The following is a 19,091-nucleotide window of genomic DNA, read 5'->3' as shown; positions in this document are numbered from 1 at the left end:
ATTATTATATATACAAGGATAATTCTACTAGCTTGTCTTAGAAAGAGTGGGGCTGTAAGTAGTTCATCTTAAGAGTAGGATGGACAGAGACTTCCCTGATGGTCTAGCGGTTAAGACTCCAGTCAGGCTCCCAAGGCAGAGGACTCAGGTGAAATCCCTGCTTAGGGAACTGTATCCACATGCTGAAACTAGAGTTCACATGCCACAGCTAAAGATCCTGCATGCCACTATTCACAATAGGCACAACATGTTAGCAACCTAGATGCCCATCGACAGGTGAACAGATAAAGAAGTTGTGGTACATATACAGAATGGAATATTACTCAGCCATAAAAGGAACAAAATGGGGTCATTTGTAGTGATGTGAATGAACCTAGAGTCTGTCATACACAGTGAAAGAAGTCAGAAAGAGAAAAACAAATATTAACGTATAGATATGGAATCTAGAAAAATGAACCTATCTGCAAGGTAGGAATAGAGACACAGATACAAAGAACAGACTTGGGCACACAGAAGGGAAAAACGAAGGCAGAACAAACAGAGAGTAGCACCGACATATATATGCTACCATGTGTAAAACACAGCTAGTGAGAAGCTGCTGTAAAACACAGAGAGCTCAGCGTGGTGCTCTGTGATGACCTGGAGGGGTGGGGTGGGGGCGGGGAGGGAAGCTCAAGAAGGAGGGGATATATGTTATGTATACTTATAGCTGATTCACTTTGCTGTACAGCAGAATCTAACACAACATTGAAAAGTAATTATCCTCCAATTTTAAAAAATCCTATGGTAAACCATAATGGAAAAGAATATTTAAAAAAATGTATATGCATATATGTGTGTGTGTGTGTGTGTGTAAATGAATTACTTTACTGTATGACAGGAATTAATACACTACAAATCAAACATACTTCAGTAAAAATAAATAAGGGAAAAAAAAAGATATTGTGTGTGGCCACTAAGACCCAGAGTAGCCAAGTCAATAAATAAATATTTAACAACAACCAAAAAAAAAGAGTAGGGTGGACATACTCTATTCACAAATTACCACCAGAATCCCTTTATGATCCATATCTTCTATTACATAAGGAAAACTTTGTGTCATTTGGGGCCCCTTCAAAGAGTAAAAGAAAGTAGATACTGTGTATTATGGGACTCAAATTCACAGTATCAGTGTCAATATCGATTTTTGATAGCAATACAACTAACAAATATTTCCTGAGAACCCATATGTGCCAAATACTCTGCTATTTATTCCAACCTAGTAAGTATTAAGATACAACTGCTGCTCTCAATATTATAAATACTACAGATTTGGCCTTGATCCAATCTTGGGTATCAAAGAATACCTCTGGAAAGGACAAGAACAGCACACAAAAAACTCATTCCCTTCTGGAGCCTAGAGTTTATGGATGCCAGAGAAAAACAGCAAACTCTTAACTCCAAGAGGGGCGCGGCCAGTCTCATCACAGTGTACTATCTGGTGCAAGTCAGGCTATCTGGTGCGCATTCACCATCAGTTTTAAACTGTTTTCCCTCTTTACACTTCACTCACAGTATGAACAGGAAAAATGATACAGTCGATTGAGTTGCAATCAATCACTCATACTTAACATCATCTCTCCTTTATTCTCACTATGTAGTCAACCTAAAAAAAGAGGGATTCCCCAGTGGCTGAGGGGTAAAGAATTTGCCGGCCAAGCAGGAAATAGAGAAGATGTGGGTTCGATCCCTGGGTTGGGAAGAACCCCCTGGAGGAGGAAATGGCAACCCACTCCAGTAGTCTTGCCTGAAAAATCCCATAGACAGAGGAGCCTGGTGGGCTACAGTCCATGGAATCGCAAAGAGTCAGACACAACTGAGCACGCACACATAAAAAGAGAGGGGGTAGAGAGAATGACACCTGACTCCTGAGACACTGTCCCTTAACCCGTCCATCGATGTTGTAAGCTCACACCCATGCCTATCAGAGCCTCCCAGACAGAGAACCCCAGGGGATCAAAGCAAAAGCATAAATGAGTGCTCTCATTTTTTTCTCCCTCCAAAATCTCCTTTCATAAAAAGTATCAGTTCAGTAAAGTTCAGTTCAGCCACTCAGTCGTGTCTGACTCTGCGACCCCATGGACTGCAGCATGCCAGGCCTCCCTGTCCATCACCAACTCCCAAAGTTTACTCAAACTCATGTCCACTAAGTCAATGATGCCATCTAACCATCTCATCCTCTGTCATCCCCTTCTCCAGCATCAGGGTCTTTTCAAATGAGTCAGTTCTTCGAATCAGGTGGCCAAAGTATTGGAGTTTCGGCATCATCATCAGTCCTTCCAATGAATATTCAGGACTGATCTCCTTTAGGATGGACTGGTTGGATCTCCTTGCAGTCCAAGGGACTCTCAAGAGTCTTCTCCAACACCACAGTTCAAAAGCATCAATTCTTCGGCGCTCAGCTTTCTGTATAGGCCAACTCTCACATCCATACATGACTACTGGAAAAACCATAGCTTTGACTGCTGCTGCTGTTAAGTCGCTTCAGTAGTGTCCGACTCTGTGCAACCCCAGAGACGGCAGCCCACCAGGCTCCACCATCCCTGGGATTCTCCAGGCAAGAACACTGGAGTGGGTTGCCATATTCTTCTCCAATGCATGAAAGTGAAAAGTGAAAGTGAAGTCGCTCAGTAAGTGTCCGACTCTTTGTGACCCCATGGACTGCCCCCTACCAGGCTCCTCCGTCCATGGGATTTTCCAGGCAAGAGTACTGGAGTGGGTTGCTATTGCCTTCGGACCTTTGTTGGCAAAGTAATGTCTCTGCTTTTTAATATTCTGTCTGCTGCTGCTACTGCTGCTGCTACTGCTGCTGCTAAGTCGCTTCAGTTGTGTCCGACTCTGTGCGACCCCATGGACTGCAGCCTACCAGGCTTCTCCGTCCATGGGATTCTCCAGGCAAGAACACTGGAGTGGGTTGCTATTCTGTCTAGGTTGGTCATAAAAAGTGTCAATTAATACAAAAGGTAGAGAAGGAAATGGCAACCCACTCCAGAGTTCTTGCATAGAGAATTCCATGGACAGAGGAGTCTGGTGGGTAAGACCCCCTGGGGTCGCAAAGAGTAGGACACAACTGAACAACTAACACACAACACAAAAGGAGATTAAGAAACTATACTGAAAGTCCAATGAGATCTGCAAAGGTATAGGTGCTAAATGACCTTTGTTCTTTTAAATTGCAACCTTGGTCAAGGTCAGATGAGGAAGAGTGGTTTACCGTGGCACACTGCCCACACAAAGGGAAATAAGCAGAGGTGGGGATAGGAAGGAAAGAGCTTGAACCACCAACAGCGGTCTCCTCTGTCCTATACTCAAGTAGCAGGGATTTACTTGATTCTGTTTTAACACACACATATATATGAAAATATGTTTTTAATCTTAGAACTTAAAACTTTGATAGCCTAACGAGGCCAACATATATATCATAAAATGAAACTGAGGATATCTCCTAGAAAACAGGGGCTTCCCAGGTGGTACAGTGGAGACACAAGAGATGGGGATTTGATCCCTGGGTTGGGAAGATGCCCCTGAGAAGGAAATGACAACCCATTCCAGTATTCTTGCCTGGGACATCTTAAGGACAGTCTGGCAGGCTACAGTCCATAGGGTGGCAAAGAGTCAGACACAACTGAGCACACATGCACGCCTAAAAAACAGAGAAGAGAAAAATACACACATATCTAATCCAATCAACTCATTTTACAAGTGAAGTTTCTGAAGATATAAGGATCTTGTAATTTACTACACAGTGTTAAAGCAAGACCAGTTCCCAGGTTTAGCCTTCTATCACTGGGGCCCTCTACCACAATATGTTCCTCTCTGTCCTTTTCAAAAATCCTCAGTCTTACACTACTTCTATTTTATTACTTATGTACAACAAACCTTTATGAGTGTCTTATTTTTTCATGAAGAACTCTTGTTGTCCTTATTTTCAGTGAAAGGTAAAGAGGGCCTTAGTAGGAAGAGGAAGAAAGTTAAAAAATTTGGGGGGGTAAAACTGCTGAAGACTGGAAATTCTCTCAATATGACCGTACACTCTAGTAATCTAACACAATTATCTATTAATGTTTCCAAACTTATAGCTCCTCTGACATTTTTTACTGTAGTTAAAATTGGTTGTTGTTGTTCAGTAGTGTCCAGCTCTTTGCGATCTCATGGACTACAGCATGCCAGGCTCCCTGTCCTTCAATATCTCCCGGAGTTTGCTCAAACTCATGTCCAGTCCATTGAGTCGATGACACGATCCAAACATCTCATCCTCTGTTGCCCTGTTCTTCTCCTGCCCTCAATCTTTTCCAGCATCAGGGTCTTTTACAACGAGTTGGTTTTTTGCATCAGATGGCCAAAGTACTGGAGCTTCAGTTTCAGGATCAGTCCTTCCAATGAGTATTCAGGATTGACTTCCCTTAGGATTGACTTAGTTTGATCACCCTGCTGTCCAAGGGACTCTCGAGAGTCTTCTCAATCACCACAATTCAAATGGCAAGCCACTCCAGTATTCTTGCTGGAAGAACCCCGTGAACAGTATCATTCATTACAAATAGTCATAAATTACTGAGAAGCGGACTTACCTGGTGGTCCAGGGGTTAAGACTGAGCTCCCAGTACAGGGGGCCCAAGTTTGAACCCTGGTCAGGCAACTAGATCCAACCTGCCACAACTAAAAGTTCGCATGCTGTGATGAAGATCAAAAGTCCAAAGTGCCACAACTAAGACCCACAGCAACCAAATACATATGTAAATCTTTTTTTTAATTACTGAGACTCTTGTGCCACATCTCTCCCCAAAACAACTTCAGAAGTATTTTAGAAAAAACCCAAGTGAAGCTTAAAAGCAATAAACTAATTCGTATTTTCAGAGAATGTGAGAAGGACTCAAGATAATAAAGAATTTACAGGTACTCAGCATTGGTCTGTTCATTTTGCATATGTTCAGTTAACAATATTTGTTGATATGTATTATCTATTTATTATAACAACATTTGATATCTATTGACTGAGAAAGAGTGGCATAATGGGCCACACTCTATTAATCTCAGTCTAAAATATCCTTGTTTCAAATGCCAGTAGAAGTATTAACTGGAGAAAATTACTTAACTTCTGAGCCTCTTTTTTTGGCGGGTGGAGGGGGGTGGCAGTGACATTAAGTTTACAAAAGTGAAAGTCGCTCAGTCATGTCCAACTCTTTGTGACCCCATGGACTATACAATCCATGGAATTCTCCAGGCCAAAATACTGGAAAGGGTAGCCTTTCCCTTCTCCAAGAGATCTTCCCAACCCACGGATCAAACCCAGGTCTCCAGCATTGCAGGTGGATTCTTTACCAGTTGAGCCACAAGGGAAGCCCAAGAATATTGGAGTGGGTAGCCTATCCCTTCTCCACTGGATCTTCCCAACCCAGGAATCGAACCAGGGTCTCCTGCATTGCAGGTGGATTCTTTACCAACCAAGCTATCAGGGTTTACAAAAAGATGACCATTTTTTTTTTAATTCCTGTCAATGATTTCCATATAATTAGACATGTAATTGTATCACATAAGACACTCTTAATTTTTTTTTAAAAAAAAGCCTGATACAAACGATGATAACTGTTTCCCAGGGATATAGTACAGATCAAACAATTATGTATTATTATTAAGCTAAGAAGCACTTAGCCCTGAGCCTGGATTACAGAAGATACCCAGGGGATATGATCTTCACTTAGGAAATGCAACCTTTTCTCCATTCCCCGCCAGGGCAGTAAGATTAACCTGACACTGATTGGGAGTTTAATTTTCATTTTTAACCTCCCCACTCTACCCTCCACACATGCAAAAACAGACACATTACTGATTTTACAAAGAATTTAACATGATCCATACTATAGCCAATTAATCCAAGCAATCTTTGTTGGGGATTTTGAAAAAAAAAAAAAAAAATGAGCACCAGCTTTAAGATTACTTTAATGTAATTACTTTATTTGCAATCAAGCTGCCAGTGTAAGTATCCAAAGATTACTGGGCAAACAGCAATATGAACTGCAGGCAGTGGGACAAAGAGGAAGCACGATGCCTGAGGCCAGTTACCACAGAAAGTTTGCTGTGGATCTTCAAGGCCTGAAGTCCAGCGAACTGCCCACAACCTGGAGGCAGCACCCCTGAGAAAGCCTTGGAATCTGTTCTCTGACACACATACTCCTTGCCCACTATCCCTTCCCACATTCCCTGCTTCTGGTGGTCAAGAAACAGACACCCAACACCTTCCAAGAATTGGCAGGGAGGTGGGGAGAAATATGTTTCTAATTACCTACCTTAATTCTTATGATAACCGAATTCAAGTAGAGCTCTAAACTGCTCTACCTTCCACTATATTTTAAATATTAAAATAATGATGTGAAAAAACCCAAGCATCATCTACTACAAAAATAAGGAAATAAATAAAATAACCTTCAACTTTGCAGCAGTTACCTAAAAGAATGAAGAGTAATGAACACTGTACAGCTTTGACAGCTACTGATTCTAGGAGCATTTTTTTTTTTCCACTGAGATCTTCCTTTACATTAACATAATATATTTTGTTTTGTTTTTCCACCCTCCTACCTTCTGCAAAATTCCATCTCATTGTTGCCACTAGTTTCTGCTAACACTATTGAGGGAAAGAAATAATAGTGATTCAGTACATAATGAAGCTAAGAAATAAAATTCTTACAGTGCAAAATTGTTTTCTACTAAATCTAGTTCTTTTAAAATCTTCTCCCTCTTCCCACTTTGTTCTTATCTTCAAATTCTTACACTGAATCTTTGAGATCAGATTCTACTGTGGAGCCTATGTTTTATCTCATGACTTCCCAATCCAGAACTCCTTCCTTTCTAACCACTTCTACCACTAATTCTTTCACCTAAATTTCTTTTTTCTGTCATTCAACACTCCAGAACTTAGTGAAATGAAAATGCACTTCATTTTGAAGACATCTGAGGGAAAATTCACAAACCACACTTTTTTTATTTTTAAACAAATTTTATCTTAATGATAGGAACTATACAACTACATGCTCTCTCCCTTGTTACCCTATAGTTAGTTAAATATATCAGGACACAGAAAGATTGACATTGCCCAGGTCAGTCTCAAAATTGGACATATAGATATAGAAGTGGGGAGGATAGGCCATCTGGAGAGAGGTTCAGAGAACACCATTAAAAGGAAAGGGCATTAACATTTAAGTGGATATACACAGTTTTACAAGGACAGCATGGCATTACTGCCAAAAGGAAGTAGTGACATGTGCTAAAACGCTTTAGGTATCCAGCACCGGACCAGCGTTGACCAAAGATGGACACTATCATGAATAATTAATCACTAACTTATGACACAAATGAATCACAAGGAGCTCACAGGACTTGCTGACATGGGCCAGTGCTCTGCAGCAACAGCATACTTTGTTTTTTAGGGAATGTACATATTTTATTCCAATTTGGAGGGATGCCCTGAAGCACTCTGAAGGATCATAGATGAATAAGCAATGAATTCTGCCTAGCAGATCAGAAAGTGTAAAAGTGTGCCAAGACTTAAAAAAAAATAATGAGGGTGGGGATTCCAGAAAGGGGGAGCTGCCTGAGCAAAGGTACCAAGATGTGGCTGCTGCTGCTAAGTCACTTCAGTCGTGTCCGACTCTGTGTGACCCCATAGACGGCAGCCCACCAGGCTCCCCTGTCCCTGGGATTCTCCAGGCAAGAACACTGGAGTGGGTTGCCATTTCCTTCTCCAATGCATGAAAGTGAAAAGTGAAAGGGAAGTCGCTCAGTCATGTCTGACTCTCAGCGACCCCATGGACTGCAGCCTACCAGGCTCCTCAGTCCACGGGATTTTCCAGGCAAGAGTACTGGAGTGGGGTGCCATCGCCTTCTCCGACCAAGATGTGGAAAGACTGTGTTTTCAAGGGCATGAAGGATCACACTGTAGAGAGAAGCTCATGAAGATCAGGCTGGTAAGGGAGTCAGGGCAATTTGCAAAAGGCCTTAAAGACAACACTAGAGAGCTTCAACTTCATCCTTCAATGAGGAAAGGACAGCAAAGTGTTTTGTTTTGTTTGAAACAGAGATGTCACAACTCTCATACAAAAACTTGAATCAGGAAAGTGGCAGGGGAACTCATTCTTTCATTCATTCCTCTATTTGTTCTAAAATACCCATTCTGGTGCCTCAGCTGGAAAAGAATCCGCCTGCAATGTGGAAGACCTGGGTTCGATCCCTGGGTTGGGAAGATCCCCTGGAGAAGAGAAAGGCTACCCATTCCAGTATTCTGACCTGGAGAATTCCAAGGACTGTATAGTCCATGGGGTCACAAAGAGTCAGACACTGAGCAACTTTCCCTTTCATACTTAATACTGAGACTAGAGAGTTAACGAACAAATAAACTCACAAGCATAGTCTCTGCTCTAATGAAACTTACAAGGATAACAGCCACTAAACAACTACAAAATTATTACACATGACACTGGTAATCAACTGCAAGTTAAAGAAAGGAGCAGAGGAGAGAATGGTTCTAAATTTCCAGCTTACATTCTGGATGGATACCGGTGCTGTTACCCATAATAAAAACAAACAAGGAAGGAAAATGCCACGTTACGGCTGGTTCATTTTTGATCAGAAAGACTTGAGAAGTACTGAGTGACATGAACCAGTAAGTTGTACTGGAAGGAAGGCAGTTCAGGAGAGTCTGGGGTTGGAGATAAATCTGGAAAAGATGGTTTTCAAAGAAGAGAAATAGCTAAAGTGTTAATGGTAGTTTTAAGATTTTTATTTTCAGTAATAATTTTCTATAGTCAATGGAAAATAGTATTAAACATACCCTCCAAAACAATCATGGACTAAGGAAGATGGAAGATACCTTCGGGTAGTCTGTTTAGGTCAAAGCCAATGCCACTGGCTCTGCAAATGCAGTCCTCAGACCAGCAGCTTTACTATCTGGGAACTAATTAATGCAAAGTATTAAGCTCCTACCAGGACCTACTAAATGGGAAACTCTGGGGATGAACACAGCAATCTATTTGATAAAGCCTCCAGGTAATTCTGATGCACACTCAAGTCTGGAAGACATGTTTATCACAAACAAACAAGAAAAAAAAAAAAAAAACACCTCATTTTACCTGTTGGTTATATTTAGTAAAAAAATCTATGTCCTCAAGGTTACTCCATAAGTTTGCCCACAGTGTTTTCTCATCCACGTAGGAAATGTGTTGAGTGTCTATTCTATGCATGGCAGTGCGTAATGCTCAGAGAGATGGAGAAAAAGGCATACAATATGGTCTGCAAATTTCATCTGGTTATGAAGATGATGTCTACACGTTCAAAAAGTTAAACAAGTATGCAAGTGTTACAGTTAACACAAGTAGGAGGTGAAGATTTAAGGGGTAAACACTAAGGGATTTAAGTGCCAAATGCTGGAGGAACACGGAGAAAGGGGAGTTGGACCTATGATCAAATCCTGAAGGAGAGATGAGATACAGGAAAATCCATAATTTGTAACTCGGCCATCTAAAAAGACGCTTGCTGGGCTTTGGGAATAGTTTAATAATACAATAAGAAAATAAGTAAATTACACTTAGGCAAATAAGTAACTAGCAGGGCTTCCCAGGTGGCCCAGGGGTAAAGAATCTGCCTGCCAATGCAGGAGACACAAGAGACGTGGGTTCGATCCCTGGGTCGGGAAGATCCCCTGGCATAGCAAATAGCAACCCACGCCAGTATTCTTGCCAAAAAAATTCCATGAACAGAGGAGCCTGGCGGGCTACAGTCCATGGGGTCGCAAAGAGTTGGACACGACTGAGCATGCACACACAAAGTGCCAAAACAAGGAATGTTATTAACCTTGGCCCAAGGAGGTCGCTGTGTCCTGATTTGCACTCGTTTCAGCGCCCACAGCAATGACAGAAGGTCGAGCTCCCTTCTAACAATGCTTTACAAATCCAAAGCTACCTGCAATTATCAAAATGCCTCCTAACAGGCATTTATGTGTAACTCTTTCCAGTTCTTAATCACCATCTAGCACTCACCTACCGGTGAGTCACAGCCCCTCTCCGTTCACCGCTCTCAGAGTGGATGCCAGTAAGATGCCACAACAATGGGGAAAAAGAGGAGTTCCTTGTGAGGAGATAAGTGTTCAAGGCACACTTTTAAGCTCAGAACTATTATTCAAAAACATCACTTTTCTTTGTCTCTTCCAAGGAAAAGGCTCCCGTGGTGACGGAAGTAGCGGAGGTAAGCTAGTCTCCTATACTCGTCACTCTGGTCCTGTCCGAGGACTCCGGATAAGAACCGCACCAGGGCGAGGGCTTACAGGCGGGGACAGGACACGCGGGGAAAAAAGACTTCACAGCCCACAATCGCAGCGCGAGGGCCTCGAGATACTACCGTTCGTGAAGAGTTTGCAGTGAGAGTGGACAACGTTTGCAAAGAACTTTGAAAACGGAAATCCCAAGGAGCCTCAGAAGAAAGGGATGCCCGCGCTCGAAGCCCGCGTCCTGGCACCGCCAGACCTCCACAGGCTACTCGGCGTGGCGAGGTAAACGCGCCGGCAAGCGCTCCAGTCCCGGTTCCGCTTCCCACCGCCAAGGTGCAGCGCAGCCCCGTAGGGAGAAGAAGGGGCGCAGCGTTCCACCCCCTTGGCGGCAAACTCGAGCCGACCCCTGGCTAGCCCAGCCCTCAGTTCCGGACCTGTAGAGGGGCCTCCGCCCCGAGATCCCCAATTCGGAGCGCAAACCTACCCCTTGCAGCCGTCGCCCCTTGCCCTCCTTAAGCCGGCGAACCCTCCCGGTCGTTCCTGCCGCCAAAGCCCCTTCCCAAGAAACTGCCCGCGAAATGGAGACGCGAGCCAGGGCCTCTCCGCGCACTTTTGTGCCTCGTCTCGCCTCACTGGGGAAGCAGGTGCAGAATCAAATCAAGGAGGCCAGGCGGAGAAGCAGTGAGGCAAGGAGGCGTCGGCGCGCCTCGGGGCCCTGGGTACTGCGCCCAGATGCCGGCTCCCGGGCTGGAGAGGCTGGGTGTGGACAGACCAAAAAAAAACGCTCAGGCTTTCGTCCGCGTTCTTCCGGGCGAGGCCTTGCTCTTCACCTGCACTTTACCTTGGACCAGACGCCCGCTGAGGAGAGGGCGGAGGCGCAGAACCGCAGGCGCGAGGAGAGGCGTGCGAGAGCTGCCATGCTGGGGTGGGCGCAGGCCGGGCCGCAGCGCGCGTGTGAGTGTGTCCACTGACGCCGCCGGGCCGCCGCGTCACGGGACGGGAGGAAAAGGAAGGCGCACGGGGGGCGGGCTGGAGGCTCGATAGCGCTGCGGTGACGTCGTGGGTCCTCTGGCGCCGGGGCTTGGCAGACGGAGCAGCGAGGATGGGAGGGGCTCGCGGGTGGGGCGGGTCGCGGGGGAAGGTCCCGGCCTGGCGGCGGTCGGATACATCACGCGGTCGGGCGTGCCTTGGTCTGCCCCGGGGCGCTCACTCGCCGCAGCAGCCGGTAGGGTGCGAGCGGTCATGAGTAACTGTCTTTGCCAAGGTCAGGGATAGGTCTTAGCCTAGTGTTCGGGCGGTGGAGCTTGTTGCTCTTTCTTATCAGTGTCTGGAACCTGTGGAGGCTGCAAAGGTGGACCCGCCTTGAGGCCCTTCCCCATCTGTGGACAACGTTCCCACGTCTAACGTTTCTCAGTCTTTTCTCCCCACACCCGCCCTCGCTTGTGTAAGAGTATTACTGTTTGCTTCTCAGAGCAAACAGCAAACTGTTTGAGAATCAGCCGGGAGCCGTCTGCCCTGAGATATGATCAGACAGGCTGCATCAAGATGGTCCCTGGTAAAGAAGGCTAGACGAGGACTGGCCCTCCGGGACCGGATGTAGGCACAACTTTTCCCCGCTTGGCATCATCCAAGTCTACCTTGTTCAGGATCTTCGGACACTGGACTCCTGGAAAACCCCGAGATTACTCACCAGATGCAAACATGCAGCTGGTAATCCCTTTGACAGATCTGAGACAAATTTCCTAACTTTACTAAGCCTGCAAATTAAAACTGTTAAATACTACTCAGAACTGTTGTAAAGATTACATGAGGTAATTCATGCAAGGCTTCTGGCTCCATTATAAACACCCAGTAAATCTTAGGCATTATTCTAAGTTTATTCAAGTTGCAATGGTGCATTGATACAGCACATATATTCAATCCAAGCCGTATCTTTTAGCCAGCTAGCTCCTTGAAGACCTGAGCCAAGTCAGGTTTCTTCAAAACCATCTATGCTCTTAGTAGCTGGATGGAAGGACCAAGTGAAAAGTCCATAATCATTTTATTTGATTAAGGGCTGACCGAAGGAACGTGGTTGTTAGTTTTAAATCAAAGCAAAGCAAACACGAAAATTAAATGAGCCCATAGCTTCCTTAGCAAGTACACTGAGATTCAAATGGACAGTTGGTCCAGTTCAAAGTCTGTCCATCAAAGTGCTTGCCCTTTCATGCTATTCTTTCAACTCCGAAGTTTTTCATTTTTCCTATAAATACTATAATTTTAATTAAAGTCATTGAGGGAACAAAATACCAAATTAAATTGTCCAACTACATGAGGAGAAATTAACTTTGCATTGCCCAATATTTTCAACACATAAGAAATTGGATGGAGGGGAAATCCAAGTATTAGAACTAAAGTTCCATTGCTAGTCGCAATACAGTATATAACAGTTATTGTGCTGTAGCTGATAGAATGTGAAAAAGCTATCCTCACAACTGGGTCTGCTTTTCCATTTTTGCCCTTCCACAGGGCACATGAAATGGAAAATAGCATTAGTAACTTTGTCAAACTGTGGTCATATGACACACTCTTCTTGGCTGGTCTCACCCTGTTGCTCCTGGCTGAGGAAAAGATGCATATTTTTAGTGTTACTCTGTGTGATTCTAAATCTTGTGAAGAAAATCAGCCTCGTTACTTTGTGGTCAAAACACATTATTATTTTTTGGTGACTCTATGGCTCTGTTTTGTACTTTATAAATAAAACATGAGTATCTTCAACTGGAACAAATTATTGAAAAGTTTTTCTGTACAGATTTTCCTTCTGGTTCCACAAAACCATTTTAAATTTAATCAGTTTGAAATCAACTTTTTAAAAATATCTTAATTTTTCTGAACTAATAAGAATAGCTCCCTTTTGTTTAAGGAGCAGTTTGTGACAAAATATATATCATATTCTGGAAACTTTCCTTCAGGTAATCTTGTAGTGCTTAACTTCCACATTCTTAAAATGGGGGAATTGAATTGAATTCAAAGCTTTTAAACAAATGATCTGATTTTAGACATGCAATAGGAAAGTTTATTTTGTATTATGTTATTATATATAAAAATACATATATTTTATACATATTGCATTTATTATTATTTTTACATTTTTTAATTTCAAAATTGATTTTATTGAAATCAAAACAGTGTCATTAACTGTACATAATAAATGGCTCAGTCAGTAAAGAGTCTGCCTAAAGTGCAGGAGACCTGGGTTCAATCCCTGGGTAGGGAAAAATCCCCTGGAGGAGGAATTGGCAACCCACTCCCAGTATTCTTGCCTGAAAAATCCCGTAGGTGGAGGAACCTGGTGAGCTACAGTCCATGGGGTCACAAAGAGTCAGACATGACCGAGTGATTAACACTTTCACTTTTCAATAAACTATTATATATATGTATGTGTGTGTTAGCAACTAAGCACATACATCTATGTATACTTACACAAAAACATTCCCCTCCCTTTATGGCTCACACACTGAAGAATCTGCCCACAGTGCAGGAGACCCGAGTTCAGTCCCTGGGTTGGGAAGGTCCCCTGGAGTAGGAATTGTCAACCCATTCCAGTATTCTTGCCTGAAAAATCCCATAGACAGAGGAGTCTGGTAGGCTACAATCCATAGGCTCCCAAAGAGTCGGACACGACTGAGGGACTAACAAACCCTTTCTATCAAATGATTGCCATCAGTGTGTCAGAGTTGGTTAGACGGTAAGTTGTCATTCTCTGTTTAAGAGAGTTTTATTTAAATTCTCCTAAAATACGGTAGTTATCATCTCTCATTACTGAAAGATAGGACATTTTGCCATCACGGTTGGATATTTCTTCAAATTGATAATCAGGGTATTTGAAGACTTGTTTTCCAATGTTGTTTGACTGGTTTAACTAGTAATAGGAGTTTTTAACCAGGTCATTTGAAGATTAAAAAAAAAAAAATCTATGTATGCTTCATTTAATACAATGATTCTTAAACATATGGAAAACAAATCTCTTCAGACAGATAATTTTCCTCTAATAGGTATGAAAGACATAAAAAAACTTTTTACTTTGCTGCTGCTGCTGCTAAGTCACTTCAGCCGTGTCTGACTACATGCAACCCCGTAGACGGCAGCCCACCAGGCTCCCCCCATCCCTGGGATTCTCAAGGCAAGAACACTGGAGTGGGTTAATCTGTACTAATATTTGTTCACTACATTAAAAAATTAGTTTAATTTTACTTACAGTATAGTTTTTTTCCTCAGGAAAAAATACTAAAATAAACGCATAAAATGTTTGGAGACTCAAGTCCTGGAATGAATTTGAAAATTATGTTAAAGTGCTAAAGAAACTCAAAGAAGCAAAACATACCAGCATTATCTCTCATGCACTCAAGTCTGATCATGTTCACTTCAGTTCAGTTCAGTTGCTCAGTCATGTCTCTTTGTGACCCCTGGACCACAGCACACTAGGCCTCCCTGTCCATCACCAACTCCCGGAGTTTACCCAAACTCATGTCCATAGAGTCAGTGATGCCATACAACCATCTCATCCTCTGAGGTCCCCTTCTCCTGCCTTCAATCTTTCCCAGCATCAGGGTCTTTTCAAATGAGTCAGGACTTCACATCGGGTGGCCAAAGTATTGGAGTTTCAGCTTTAACATCAGCCCTTCCAATGAACACTCAGGACTGATCTCCTTTAGGATGGACTGGTTGGATCTCCTTACAGTCCTAGGGCCTCTCAAGAGTCTTCTCCAACACCACAGTTCAAAAGCATCAATTCTTTGGTGCACAGAGTCGGACACGACTGAAGTGACTTAGCAGCAGCAGCAGCAGCTTTCTTTATAGTCCAACTCTCATATCCATACATGACTACTGGAAAAACCATAGCCTTGACTAGACCTTTGTTGGCAAAGTATTGTCTCTGCTTTTTAATCTGCTGTCTAGGTTTGTCATAGCTTTTCTTCCAAGGAGTAAGCATCCTTTAATTTCCTGCCTGCGGTCACCATCTGCAATGATTTTGGAGCCCCCAAAAATAAAGTCAGCCACTGTTTCCACTGTTTGCCATGAAGTGATGGGACCGGATGCCATGCTCTTATTTTTCTGAATGTTGAGATTTAAGCCAATGTTTTCACTCTCCTCTTTCACTTTCATCAAGAGGCTCTTTAGTTTTTCTTCACTTTCTGCCATATGGGTGGTGTCATCTGCATGTCTGAGGTTATTTATATTTCTCCTGGAAATCTTGATTCCAGCTTGTGCTTCATCCAACCCACCATTTCTTATGATATACTCTGCATATAAGTTAAATAAGCAGGGTAACAATATACAGCCTTGACGTACTCCTTTTCCTATTTGGAACCGTCTGTTGTTCCATGTCCAGTTCTAACTGTTGCTTCCTGACCTGCATACAGATTTCTCAAGAGGCAGGTCAGGTGGTCTGGTATTCCCATCTCTTTCAGAATTTTCCACAGTTTGTTGTGATCCACGCAGTCAAATCCTTTGGCATAGTCAATGAAGCAGAAATAGATATTTTTCTGGAACTCTTTTGCTTTTTCAATGATCCAATGGTTGTTCGAAATTTGATCTCTGTTTCCTCTGCCTTTTCTAAAACCAGCTTGAACATCTGGAAGTTCATGGTTCATATACTGTTGAAGCCTGGCTTGGAGAATTTTGAGCATTACTTTACTAGTGTGCGAGATGAGTGCAGTTGTGCAGTAGTTTGAGCATTCTTTGGCATTGCCTTTCTTTGGGATTGGAATGAAAACTGACCTTTTCCAGTCCTGTGGCCACTGCTGAGTTTTCCAAATTTGCTGTTATTTTGAGTGCAGCACTTTCACAGCATCATCTTTTAGGACTTGAAATAACTCAACTGCAATTCCAACACCTCCACTGATCATGTTACTTCTGCTTAAAACCTATCAGTGGTTTTCCTCATAGTCTTTAAGATCCAAAACTCCCACTAACTTGGCATAGAAGGAGATCATCTCTTTTGGTTTTTCTCATCACCTTTAAATTCTAAAGTCTAGTTGCCTCTTGATTTTCACAGGATGAATCTGCACAATTCAGAATCAAATTCCGATATCAAAATAATAAAGAGCATGGACTCTGTAGTAGCAAGACTGGATTAAAAATCTCAGCTCTGCTGTTGCCTAGCTACATGGCCTCCTGTGGTGCAATAGTTAAGGAGAGCTGCCAAACAGCAAGATAAAAGTCATGTCTGGACCAATACCTGCTTGTACTACTCTGTTTTTAAAAGATTATACTCTGAACAAATATGTCAAACATACACTGTGAACATCTTACACGAATACCCTAAAGAACTATTTCTTCAAACCAGTATTTCTCAAATACTTTCTATGTTTCCATAAACTGAGAAACATCAAATGCTGCACTGTGTGGTGTTAAACACCTCCTTCCTTATGACGTATCTTTGAATCGGATTCCACCTCCACAGTTTCACTCATTTTGCCCTAGTGCAGGACTTTCTGTAAACTAGATTATTGCAGTTGCTTCCTAAATGAAGTAGTAGTTGTTCTTTTTGTTGTTCAACATGTCCGACATTCAGGCATGTCCGACTCTTTGTGACCCCATGAACTGCCGCACACCAGGCTTTCCTATCCTTCACTATATCCCCGAACTTGTTCAGACTCATGTCCTTTGAGTCAGTGATGCCATCCAGCCTCCTTCTGCCCTCAATCTTTTCCAGCATCAGGGTCTTTTCCAGTGAGTCAGTCTTCACATCAGGTGGCCACAGTATTGGAGCTTCAGTTTCATCATAGTCCTTCCTATGGTTCTTTTTTTTTTTTTTTTTTTTTTTATAATTATCAAGTAGAACTGAGAGTTCCTATGGTTCTTCAGGGTTAATTTCCTTTAGGATTGACTGGTTTGATCTCCTTGTTATTAAGGGGCTCTCAGGAGTCTTCACAAGCACCACAGTTTGAACGCATTAATTCTTCAGCACCCAGCTTTCTTTATGGTCCAACTCTGACATCCATACATGACTACTAGAAAAACCATAGCTTTGGCTATATAGACCTGTGTCAGGAAAGTGATGTCTCTGTTTTTAATACACTGTCTAGGTTTGTCATAGCTTTTCTTCAAAGGAGCAAGCATCTTTGAATTTCCTGGCTGCAGTCACTATCTGCAGTGATTTTGGAACCCAAGAAAATAAAGCCTGTCACTGTTTCCATTTCTTCCCCATCTATTTGCCATAAAGTGATGGGGCTGGATGCCATAATCTTAGTTTTTTGAATGTTGAGTCTTGCGTCAGCTTTTTCACTCCTTTTTCACCTTCATCAAGAGGCACTTTAGTTCCACTTTGGCCCTTGACTTCACACTCCAGGATGTCTGGCTCTAGGTGAGTGACCACACAATCATGATTATATATGTCATTAAGGCCTTTTTTCGTATATTTCTGTGTATTCTTGCCACCACTTCTTAATATCTTCTGCTTCTGTTAGGTCCATACCATTTCTGTCCTTTATTGTGCCCATCTTTGCATAAAGTGTTCTCTTGGTATCTCTAATTTTCTTGAAGAGATCTCTAGTCTTTCCCATTCTGTTGTTTTCTTCGATTTCTTTACACCAGTTCACTTAAGGCTTTCTTATCTCTCCTTGCTATTCTTTGGAACTCTGCATTCAGATGGGTATATCTTTCCTTTTCTTTTTTGTCTTTTGCCTCTCTTCTTTTCACAGCCGTCTATAAAGCCTCCTCAGAGAACGATTTTGCCTTTTTGCATTTCTTTTTCTTGGAGATGTATTTGACCACCACCTCCTATACAATGTCATAAAACTCTGTCCATAGTTCTTCAAGCACTCTATCAGATCTAATCCCTTGAATCTGTCAGTTCCACTGTATAATCATAAGGTATCTGATTTAGGTCATACCTGAATGCCCTAGTGGTTTTCCCTACTTTCTTCAATTTAAACCTCAATTTTGCAATACAGAGCTCATGATCTGAGCAACAGTCAGATCCCTGTCTTGATTTTGCTGACTGTATAGAGCTTCTCCATCTTTGGCTGCAAAGAATATAATCAATCTGATTTTGATGTTGACCATCTGGTGATGTCCATGTGTACAGTCATCTCTTGTGTTGTTGGAAGACGGGGTTTGCTATGACCGGTGTGTTTTCTTGGCAAAACAAATTAGCCTTTGCCCTATTTCATTTTGTACTCCCAAGGCCAAACTTGCCTGTTACTGCAGGTATCTCTTGACTTCCTACTTTTGCATTCCAGTCCCCTATAATGAAAAGGATATCTTTTTTTGGTGTTAGTTCTAGAAGGTCATCATAGAACCATTCAGCTTCAGCTTCTTTGACATTCATGCCTGAGGCATAGACTTGGATTACTGTGATATTGAATGGTTTGTCTTGGAAACGAACAGAGATCATTTTGTTGTTTTTGAGATTGCTCCCAAGTACTGCATTTCAGACTCTTTTATGACTGTAAGGGCTACTCCATTTCTTCTAAGGGGTTCTTGCCCATAGTAGTAGATATAGTGGTCATCTGAATTAAATTTGCCCATTCCCATTCATTTTAGTTCACTGATTCCTAAAATGTCAATGTTCACTCTTGCCATGACCCAGACAACCATGATGGTGTGATCACTCACTTAGAGACAGACATCCCGGAGTGTGAAATCAAGTGGGTCTTAGGAAGCATTACTATGAACAAAGCTGGTGGGTGTGATGGAATTCCAGTTGAGCTATTTAAAATCCTAAAAGATGATGCTGTGAAAGTGCTGCACTCAATATGCCAGCAATTTGGAAAACTCAGCAATAGCCACAGGACTGGAAAAGGTCAGTTTCATT

At 42.6% G+C, this 19,091-nt stretch overlaps 1 protein-coding gene across 1 annotated transcript in view; it reads right to left on the bottom strand.

Annotated features, from left to right (window-relative positions):
- Positions 1-11,358, bottom strand: part of OXCT1 (3-oxoacid CoA-transferase 1) — a 165,918-nt gene extending 154,560 nt beyond the window's left edge. Inside the window, exon 1 of the mRNA XM_005889720.3 lies at positions 11,133-11,358. Coding sequence (XP_005889782.1) covers positions 11,133-11,210 — 78 coding nt within the window. The 5' untranslated portion in view covers positions 11,211-11,358. The remainder of the gene's footprint in view (positions 1-11,132) is intronic.
- Positions 11,359-19,091: the final 7,733 nt, after the last annotated feature.

Source organism: Bos mutus, chromosome 20 (assembly GCF_027580195.1).
Source record: "Bos mutus isolate GX-2022 chromosome 20, NWIPB_WYAK_1.1, whole genome shotgun sequence".
NCBI lineage: Eukaryota > Metazoa > Chordata > Mammalia > Artiodactyla > Bovidae > Bos > Bos mutus.
This window is presented reverse-complemented; position numbering and strand designations above follow the sequence as displayed.